Source organism: Cygnus olor, chromosome 1, assembly GCF_009769625.2.
Source record: "Cygnus olor isolate bCygOlo1 chromosome 1, bCygOlo1.pri.v2, whole genome shotgun sequence".
NCBI lineage: Eukaryota > Metazoa > Chordata > Aves > Anseriformes > Anatidae > Cygnus > Cygnus olor.
The window spans coordinates 149,177,976-149,188,965 of record NC_049169.1 but is presented as its reverse complement, the minus strand read 5'-3'; the positions used below and the strand labels follow the sequence as shown (position 1 = coordinate 149,188,965).

General features: G+C 38.5%; 1 protein-coding gene across 2 annotated transcripts; it reads right to left on the bottom strand.

Moving 5' to 3' along the window:
* ARGLU1 (arginine and glutamate rich 1) lies at window positions 1-9,446 on the bottom strand. Of its 2 annotated transcripts, none has more exons than XM_040537545.1 (4): window positions 8,822-9,446; window positions 4,522-4,747; window positions 2,122-2,205; window positions 1-842 (listed from the first exon to the last, which is right to left on the bottom strand). In XM_040537545.1, the coding sequence occupies exons 1-4, from the start codon at window positions 9,175-9,177 to the stop codon at window positions 678-680; spliced, it is 831 nt and encodes a 276-aa protein (XP_040393479.1). In that variant the 5' UTR covers window positions 9,178-9,446; the 3' UTR covers window positions 1-677. The 2 variants fall into 2 exon arrangements, 1 of the variants encoding a protein (XP_040393479.1); XR_005814743.1 differs by having other exon boundaries at window positions 816-842; window positions 2,122-2,695; window positions 8,822-9,434.
* Window positions 9,447-10,990: the final 1,544 nt, after the last annotated feature.

The following is a 10,990-nucleotide window of genomic DNA, read 5'->3' as shown; positions in this document are numbered from 1 at the left end:
TGAATTTAAGACTTTCACTTTATTCAGCAAATTGGTTTATTTACACAATGGGGAACTCTGGTTGAACGCTGTCAATGTAATAAAAACAAATCTAACAGAGACAATACTGAACTCTCTCTATGTATTCATAGCAGAAATGACAAACTATTTCCTTACCTGTATCAGGAACATCAAGCGCAACAATGGGACAGTATCATAGGACACTGATTTAACAGTAAGCCACAGAGGTCCAGTAATACCATGGCAATTTACTCATGTATTTACTGACTTAAAAAAAAAAAAAAAAGGAGTCAGCAATACCCAGTATAAAGTTTTGTCAATTATCAGAGTCAAACTCTGATGAGTAGGTCAAGTAAAACCTTATCAGATCATCCACAATTCATAGTGACCTGATCTTTCAGACCACTAATACATAAACAAAACATATGAGAACAGATTTCCCTCTAAAAGGCAACAATGATCTGATAAGGGTTTAACTTAATGGAAGTTTAAAAAAAAATTAAGAATTGCAGAGCACAGCCCCTATTAGAACAAGCTAACTTTCCAGACTTTCAAAAAAAGACAAAAAAAATTGAGAGAAAAAAAACCACTTCAACAAGAAGCTACCATACAAAGTTTTTGTTGTTATTGTTTTTTGTTTCCTTTTTTTTTTCCTTGTAAGAGTTCAGAGTTGCAATTTAATCCTGGCTCTTTAGTGAGAAGGACAGTTTTGGCCTAGACTTTCCTTTGCCCAAGATAATTTTTTGCTCTTCCTTTTGCTGACGTTGCCTCTCTTGTTCTAGTTTCATCCTCTCCTCATGAATCTTTCTTTGTTCTTCAACAATTTTCAATTGTTCTTCAGCCTACATATGAAAATGGTAGAATTTAGGCCAACATATTTTGTAGTCATAACAGCAATTTACAAGTCTGTATCCAATATCCAATCCTGCATACTGCAAACATACTTGAGCTAGATGCCATAGCTGGTTCAATGGAACTATTTATAAAATGGTGACAAAATGAGTTTAGAAGAAACACTGAAACTTTTTACATTCATAGCTAATATTATCAAAACCTTGAATGCTTACTTACAATATTTTTCAGCATTGCTATGCAAACAACATATTACATTTTAAATACAAAAATCAGTGTATAAATAGAGAAATCTTCCTGACACCTGTCATGTCAGATGAAGTCATAATATAATGAAATAACAGACCTTCAAACAAAGGTCTCCCACCTCCAAGATCTATCTATAAGACCCTCCTAATTCAAAGTGATTTCTATTTGATTTGTAACAAGGTCAGTCTTTATACTGACTTAAGATTCTTACAGCTATTCCAGTGGTCTTCTAAAGGCAGGTGGTCTTCTGAATCTTATTTTGTTAATTACACCATTTAACAAATTTCCTTATTATCCTGTTTCCCCCATATAAGGTTGGGAAAAGGATAAAGCACAAACACCAGTGGAGAGCGTGATCTGAAGGAGACGTAGCTCAAGCAGTTTTAAGAAACATCATATTTACTCGAGAAGGTTATAAACACTTCAGCAATTGAAGCTGATAAAATTCAAACAGGATTTAAAAAAAAGCTTAGTTTGGTTTATCATGAATTGATTAGAATCAGCTAAGTGATACTGAACATTTGCATGAAGAAGCAACCTGCTTAAATAATTTTGGAGATCAATGTAAGATGGACTTTCAGAACTTAGAAGTTTTAAGCACATGTTGAAATTCTCTTTCAGCACTTCGCATTACCAACCTTATCCTAGTCTCAAATTCAGTTTATACTTGTCCTGCTCAACAAGGTAGAATAAGTTATTTCTGTTCTAGAAGCTGAGTATGTTTGCAAATTCATTTCAACCTTCCCCATGAGATAGTTAAAAACATTTTTTTTTTTTAAATAATGAAGGCAGCAATCTTCCTCCAAATTAATAAATGACTAGAAGTATTTCTTCAGACTAATGTTATTACTAAGGGTCTGGTCTCTTATTCTCAAGGGAAACAGAGCAATGCTACTGACATAACCGGCAACAGAGAAGTTAAACTCTAGAAAGCTTTGATTTGCTTATTTTAATTGTGTTGCAAATCAGGCGGAGAGACCTGTATTCCTCTATAAAACTGTTAACTACGTCTTTACATACCAGTTTAGCTTGTGCTTCTGCAATTTTTCGATTATTCTCTTCTAGTATTCGCTCTAGTTCCTCACGCTTTGCACGCTCTTCTTCCTAAACGGGAGGACAGGGCAAGATGTTAGTAAAGTATAACATTCAACTCCGTATGTCACTAATCTTTCTCAGAATTCTTTTGTGAACTGACTTAAAGGGGCAGCTTTACAGCCACCTATCTCGTCTCACAACGGTACATTGTGCAGCCACTAAAACTGGTCTCATCTCTCATACTAAATTTAAATCATCCCCGCCCAGTCCAAACAGCAACCAACTAAACCCTCCCTAAGCACAGAATCCTGACAGTTTATTACTACAATTTTAATATCACACAAATCAACAAGGACAACTACAAAAACTCGATAGTATTTACCAAATTAAAAAGTAATATATAAAATATAAATAAAGTGAATAGTTTGTCTCACCAATTAAGTATACCTACGTATTCTTTACCTATACTCCTTTAATCAGCATTAAAAGTTGAATATTTACTGTCTTGTCCAGTGTCCTGCAGAGTGTGCTCCTCGGCTGCCATACGCGCCAGCTTCCTCTTTAAAATGATTTGTACTGTTAGCTTGGCAATACCTGCATCAGCAGCTCAACCATTTATAAAGAAACAACATACAAGGAAGGCTGAGCTGAGGAATGCAGATGTTTATGATAGGAAGGAACAAAAATATGTAAATCATTCCTAAGGCAAACAATTAATAAGAAAAATACATTTACTGTTAGTGAAAATACAAATGGTAATCCATACTTCATGGAGCTATGGGCTTCCTTCATGGGGAGAATGGACTTAACATTCAGTATTTTGACAATTTTAAGACAGATGAAACTGTCATTTGCAGTCTGAACTTGGAATTCTGGAATCCAGGAAAGGCAAGATCAGGAAATAACGCCTTGTAATTGTTGCTTTCTTGGTGAATTTTATGGAACTCTTTTATGCAACCCATAAATATGAAGACTGCGTGAAAGATTTTGAGGTGTTTCAGTTCACATAATATATATCCAAATTATTTGAATATTTGGAAGATTTAAAGTTAGCCAGAGGTTTGTGTCTGTGTAAGAAAAAAAAGTTAATATGAACAAAGCAAGCATACGAAGAGAAAACTTCTTACTATGACTAGTAACCAGCTACTAGCTAGCACACTTCACTCCAGGCATGGAAGTTTATTCTGCATTGCAAAGAACTGATGGGGTGTCTCCACATCATATTGACTATAGCAAAAATACTTAAAAAAAAAAAAATCATCAATCTGATCAAACAAAAATCTGTATATATAAAGCATTTGCTGAATATACACATCTAAATGTCTAAATTCAACTTCAATTCCTTTACAGTCAAGGTTTGAACTTATAAAAAAATGTTATTTAATATCCCTAATATTTGTTGTAACTGTTTTTAATTTTAAAGACTCTGTGACAGACAGGTCACATTTAATATGAAGGGTAAATCTTCATTGCTACTACCTCTCCTTTTGTAAGCCAATCAATATATTCATTTAAAATAAACTGTACATGAAGTGCAGAGTAAAAAAGGTGCTTGACACGACTGTTTACTGTAAATTTTCTTCACACAATTTAAAGTTTGTCTTGACATTTCTGGATCCTGGAATGACTGGTGCAGGCAGGCAGGCAAAGCCTTTAGTAGCAAATTACTGTCTCACAGAAAGACATTTTCAGCTTCTGCTCCAGCTGCTGATTAAAAAAAACACAACCCAAGTCACATGTTCAGCTTGCCTTCAGACATGGGCAACCTGCTCTTTTATAACTTCTAGGGAAAAAAGGAATTGTTAGTAGATATTAAAAATGGAAATAATGATTTGGACATAGATCCTTCGTGAAGACGTGGATGGGCTTATGCTCGAAGTTCCAGAATTAGTCCAATGTATGCTCAAGGAAAATGTTTGTTTTGAATGGAGAGTAAGAAACCTATTTGTTAAAGACAGGTACTGCAGCTCAGTGCTGGACCCTGCTCTTTGCCTGACTGAAGGCAAAAGCCTCTTACAGTCTAGGTAAACAAAATGAAACAAATGAAGGATACATAATTACAGATTTTAATACCCTTCCCCAAAAAAGAAAGGACCGTTGATAAATCCTGCAGCCATGGCAAAAGTTTCAAACAATTCTGAAATATGTAGGTCAGTTCCATTAAAAATCAAGTATCCTTGTTCAGGTTTTAGGAGAATAACTGTTTAAGTATCAGTGAGCTCCTCTGAATAGGCTAAAAATTAAGTTTCGCAGCAATGCAAGTTTATACGAGAAGGGAATTAGATTTGCAGTATTCCATCTCTTTCTGAACCGAACAGGAGGCACAAACCGACACTGAAAGTTTTGCCATGGACTGTCTCTACTTTCCAAACGACCGAGCGTTACCTCTCTGGCTTTTTGTGCTGCAAGTTCAGCTTGTCGCTGTCGCTCGAGTTCTTCGAGCAACTGTTTTTCCATGATGCGCTTAGCCTCTTCCACCCTGCGGAGAACCTCTCGCTCAATCTCATCCTTCCGTTTCTCCAACTCTTCTTCTACACGTTTAGCCACAAGCTCTTCCACTCTTCGAGCAGTTTCTTCCTCTATAAGTTTCTCTTCAATTTCTTGTTGACGGCTAGAAAATGCAAACATGAAGATTACCTTTTTAATCAATAAAAATGGTTGCACTCTTGCAAATGCAGAGCACCAGCCACACTACTGAATCAACTTCTAATAGTTTTATGCTTTACTCACGTAGATTGGATATTTCAATAATGTTTTTCCCTACACTGAAGAATGTATTGTAGTGAACATTCAGGCAACCTGTGTTTCAACCACAGGGACCATTAAGACCATACCATATTTAATATCTCTCCTTATCTCTAGACTGTTAAGCTAAGAAGACAGCTTATCATACCACTTCTTGATATGAAAACCCATAGTTTTTAGGGAAAGAACACTGCTCCACCAAGTTTGGCCATCCTTCACACTTCAGGAATTTACATGGTTTCAAAAGGTAGTCATAATATATTGCAAAACCTTGTCTTAAAACAAACATCTCAGTGTCACCAAACTAATCAGAAGCGATACATTTTATAATTTGAATATTTAGTAAGAATTCTAGGTGTTGTTTCTGCAATCTACTTATCCAATACCTCATCAAATTTCAAATATTTCAGCTCTCCTCTAACTTGTCTACTGCAGCACCCTGTTTCCACCATAATTATCCAAAACACAATATACCAACACCAAGCGCTAAATAAATCCTTGCAACCTTTACAGTTTTTCATGTTCTGAACTTTGGAAGCATTTTTTAAATGTCAGCTTTTCTTTATATATGTTTAGCAACAGCATTATTACTTAGTTTGATCACTGTTTAAGTTTTCATTAAAAAGGATACAGAATGATTAGATCAATTCCCAGGTTTATTACCAAGTAAAGAAAGAAAATCTTCCAGGTAGTAATCACCAGTACAGTACGGCAATTAGATATCCAAATATTAACTATGTTCTTTTTACACAAAGTGAATACTGTATAGCTATGTTTCAGATGGCACTATTCATTTAGGATTATTACAGGGTTTGGGGGAGAATGCTGCTCTTTCTTGACCTTGAAACTGAACCGTCATTTTAAATATTCCATAAAATACAAAACAATCTTATAAACCTATCTTGTGGCCTGTCAGCAACAGAAAGCCACAATTTCGAATGACATCAATCATTGTTAGTATCCTAATATACTGTCATTTTCATAATTCTTGCATATTTCTATTTTATTTATACTGAGACACATAAAAAGAACTTCACATATTATGATTATGAAGTATAGGTTGCAAATCTACATAGTCAGCTGAAATACCAAGGTGAAAAGCTCAGAAATGGTTTACATATCTTCTTTTCAACCAAACGCATAGTCCCTCTCCTTCACTGAAAAGTTTTGGAAACCCCAACTTAGACGTTCAACCCCAGAAGACAAAATTTATTCTTCCATTTCTCAGCAGATAGCAAACTTTTCCAATGACACACTGGGCCAGTGCTCACTTTTTCTAAAGTGACGAAGTATCTTGAGTTAATTTTTTGAGGGAAAAAAAGGTCCCTATCAGTATCCAGAAAAATACATCAGACCCATGTCTTTGCCAAGTCAGTAACTTGTGGGCCTTTTTTCGATGGAAGTTGGAGAAGGGGTCAAAAGTTTTTTTTATTTACACACACACACACACATATCTGTTAATACCCTTTATATCCAAATAATTCTTTATTTTTTCAGAAAAAAATTATTCCCTCTTAGGATTATTTATTCAGTCATGAGTACTTATACAATCCTGAAATGATACATAAGTCTTTTCTACAGAAATCCGTTTTTCATAAAGCTGTTTATTCAATTATTTTAGCTTTCCTTTAATATTAAGGAAAATGAGAATAAAAGTTAGCTAATTGAATAATGATAGTACAAAGTTATACAAAAAACCTAACACTCATGCCTAAAGTAACTTTTCAAATATCCTCAGCAATCAATGATGCACTCAAATTAAGCACTATGCGTTGCACAGATTTCATTCTTCTCGCCTCCACAAATTCCATTTGTATTCCACTAAATCGAGCAAATATATCTTTTCACAAGCACAGGCAATGACAGTTTTATAAATATAACTGTTGAATATACAGGACTACATTTATTGGAGCACTGGAAACAAAAAGAAGTGAAACAGATTAAGATCAAAATCTATTCTCAAAATTCATTTATAAGACTACCTTATGCTTATGGATAACGACAATATACTTCTAACCATTTACTGGGTGTCTCAAGAAAATCAAGTTACAAAAAAAGATACGAACCTCAGCGATTTAGTAGTGAATATCAACTACTCTTTTTTTTAATCACTTATAGTACATTATATACAGATTTAAGTTTATCACCCTGACTTACTGAGCAATAATCCCAGAGAAACAGAGAAGCCATTAATGTAAAAATATTTTAGTATGCTCCATTTAATTCCTAAAGAATTAAAGAAATTAAAGAATTAAAGAAAAAAATGCTTATTTACCATCTTTATGAAAACTTTGCTACGGAAAACTATAATTACAGGTAAAATTGGGAGTTAGGCTGTGTGTTAAGATTTGAACAGACACTATAAGAAAGTCACTTTCAATACACAAATTGTCTTCTAGTTAATTCAGTCAGCAAGGAATTACTTATTTTCTTTTCTAACTTGAGTATATGTAACACGATTTATAAATGAGTTCAGATATCACACTTGTATGCTGTATGTATTAAAATTTATTGTTTGATATTGTTTTTGAAATTTGAAGTGCATTTTGGAAACATCAAAATTCTATGTCTAATCTTTTCCAATGCTGTTTCTCACTCAATAGTTTACTATTCTGTTGCCAATATCAACCAAATATTTGTTCTGCAGAGACTTCATGAGTACAATTTCAAAGTTTTCTGACTTGCATAGAAAACATTGCAGAAAATAGACTTGAAATCTATGTTGCTACATGAAACTTATCGAATGAACAGGCTACTTTCAATTGAAGCACTCAACTGAAGCAAAACAGATCAAATATTTTAAACATATTGTTAAGCACATTCCAAAGGTGTGTGGATTTTTTTTTATTATTTAGGTACTGAAAAAACTGTAAACTGCAAAATTTGGGTTAATGATTCAAAAAACATGTAACGATTTGGGGGGAATTTGTATTGCTATGTTAAGTTTTTATGACATCACTGTCAAATTCTGAAGTTAGCAAAGGAAATTATTGACAAAAAAAAACCTGACAATTCAGGGTGATCATACCTTCTGAACTACAAATAGTATTTCATTAGAATAGCACAGCTGAAATAAAATTCAAAGCTCCACCAAAGAATTAACAGAACTAGTTGGCTTCACATGTGCAAGTGCTATCTCTAGACTTGGTGCTCTAAGGAGTGAGGGCTGCATCAAAAAAGCATCACTTTAGCACAACTCTTACATCCGTTGTTACCTCTGCTGAAGGTCTCTTTCCTAACTAAAGGACATTGCTAGACATTTTAATGTACACCAACATTCACTTTAAAACGTACACCCAACATTAAACACGATTTACTTATCTTTATGGACTTTAGGAATTTATTACATTCCCCACAATGAAAACTGAAAAAGAAAAAGCTTTATATGAAGCAAATCTCTGGATCTCACTGTTCCATTTGAAGAGAAACGAAAAAAGTAAAGTAAAATGCAACGTTACAACAATGGTTGCTTAGCACTTCTTGAAACCCTAAGACGGGCAACTCTTAAATGCCTTCGCTCGAAGCATAATAAGCACCACGCACAGAAGGGGAGGGGCAGAAAGTGTGGCAGTGCAGCACAAAGCCTGCGGAGAGCAGAGGCCTCAGAGGCAGAAAGAAGTTTAAGAGCAGCGCAGGAGAGCGACAGATAGGGAGCGAGCAGCACGTCTGGGTGACAGGGAAGCGACGTGCAGCAGACGCTCGCTCTGAGTGGGCGGCTTTAGCACACTTGATAGAACAAGCCTTTAGAAAAGGGGAGGATGGCGGGAAAACAGGCAGAAGTTAGGCCTCAGAGAGGGCCTAAGCGCCTTTTCCCCATAAGCAAAGGACTACAGCCTGGGGGAAGAAGGCGAGGAGAGAAAGGCACTACAACAAAGCGCACCTCCTTCCTTCCCTCCCCCTTACCCCCCCAGGATGCCCCCAGCCCAGGCCCGGCACTCACATTTTCCGCTGCCGCTCGAACTCGGCTTTTTTCTCCTCCTCCTCCCGCTTCTGCTTCTCGTCCAGGCTGCTGCGCTTGCTCACCGTGCGCCCGAAGATGTCGATGCGGTCCGGCGGGGACGAGGCGCGCTCGCGTTCGCGCTCCCGGTCGCGGCGGGAGGAGGGGGCCGTGTTGGAGCGGGACCGGGACCGCGACTCCCGGCGCCGGTTGCGTTTGCTCTCCCGGGACTTGGAGCGCTTCCGCGCCCGCTCCTTTTCCCGCGAGCGGGACCGCGAGCGGCTCCGGTTCTTCTTGTTGTGCTTGGAGCTCTTGGTGTGCTTGGAACGGGACGAGCTGCGGCTGCGGGACCGGCCCATCCCGGCCGAGGAGAGGAAAGGCCGCGCCGGTGGCCGCCCGACTACCCCCGCCCCCTTCGCTAGCAGCGCCCGTGGAAGGCACGGGGAGGCTCCGGGCGCATCAGCAGCGGCTGGGCGCCTCGTCCCCTCTCTGTCCCCTCGCTCCTCGCGGCGAGGACGAAGAGCGGGCCCCAAGAGCGGCAGCAAGTCCGGCCGCAGACAAGATGGCGGCCCTTAGCAGAGCGGTGACTCTCCTCCCGCCCCACAATGCACCGCGCCGCGTTCGAGCCGTTTTCTCCCCCTCCCCGCCACCCCCGCCTCTCGCGGTTTTCCGGAGGTGCACGAAGTCGCTCGGCAGCGTTCGGTAGCCAATGAAAGGCGGCGCTGCCGGAGGAAAGCCTGGCAGGTAGCATTTCATTCTGCGCATGCGCGAGTTTGGCGACCGTTGCGCAGTTGCCGACGCCAGTTTTGGGGGCGTTGTGGGGCGGTTGTGTGGGGCTGGCGCTCTGTGGGACTGTGTGTTTGTGGGGAGGGGGATAAGGTGGGTTGTCGGCGTTGGGAAAGGCCGCCCGGTCCCAGGTGTTGTCTTGGGTACCGACCACAAGCGGGAAGCGTGGCAGAGCCGCCCTCAGGTGTTCCCCCACCACCACGGGGGGCTGGGATCTGCCTCAGCAACCACCGCGTCCTGTGGCGAGGTGCTACGCAGCTGAAGAGTTACTGCGCTTGTGTTTCCCAAAACTTTTATAGGCCGTGATTATTTTTTCAATTAATTTACATTATGTTAACGTAGGAGGTATTGTCTCCCTGCAGATTATGCAAGTTAAAAAAAAAACCACTTAACTGCCCCCAAGTAAAATACTGAAAATTATTTTTGTCCGTACTCTGGTGAACTGTATAGTTACTGGGATCTGTTTTATTGCAGCTAGTCTCGAGCTTGGCACCAGTGGATGTCTGCTTTCATACCTGTTTGGGAGTAACTTTACATGTATGTATTGCTGTCCTTTGTTAACTGTAGGTACATTGGCAAAAGCCAGTTCAAGTCAGGTGGAGACTATGAACTGGTGGTTCAGTGAGCATCTGTGCATGAGCTTTTTTAACCCTGTTCTGCCACGTAGTCATTAAAGTTTTCTGTCATAACAAAACTTGTGTCTGATGCTATCCTTGATTTCTGATGATATTGGTGAATTTTCAACTAACATAGTTTCTACAGCATAATTTCTACGGAAATTTTCTAAATTTCTTACATTCAGTATTGGATGTGCTGGGCCTGACTTGGAATGCAGGGGAAAAAATGGGACCCACTAATTGCTTTACCATCAGTTATAGGTCATAAATGTGTTTTTAAAGTAATTGCTGTAAGTGTAGTTTTATCCTTGGTAGGGCACTGTTAGCAGAGTCTTTGCTTAACTTTTTGAAGAAATACCAACTGCAGAATTCAATTCCTTTTTAAAATCACTGATTTTTTCAGAAGTATACAGATGCATTATACAATATCAGAACAATTTATGGTCAGCTTGTATAGTAGAATTAAGAAATGATATAACGAAATAATTGCCCTAAATCCTTATTATATTGCTCCATCTCTGCTTGTTTAAACTTCTGAATTAGTTAAACTTCTGAATTAATAGGAGAACAATTTATGTACCTATACTAGGATAATGACAGGCCTCTTACCAGAATCTAGTCTTTATAAGTGAGAAAGTAGCTCTGGAAAAGAACTCTTATAAAAGTCCCTGAGAGCTATGCAATGCTGACAAACTTGTAGAGGAATATTCTGACTTGTGATTTCTGTAATTTCTTAGAAGTTTGGTAGCTTTTTTTCATCCTGTCATCT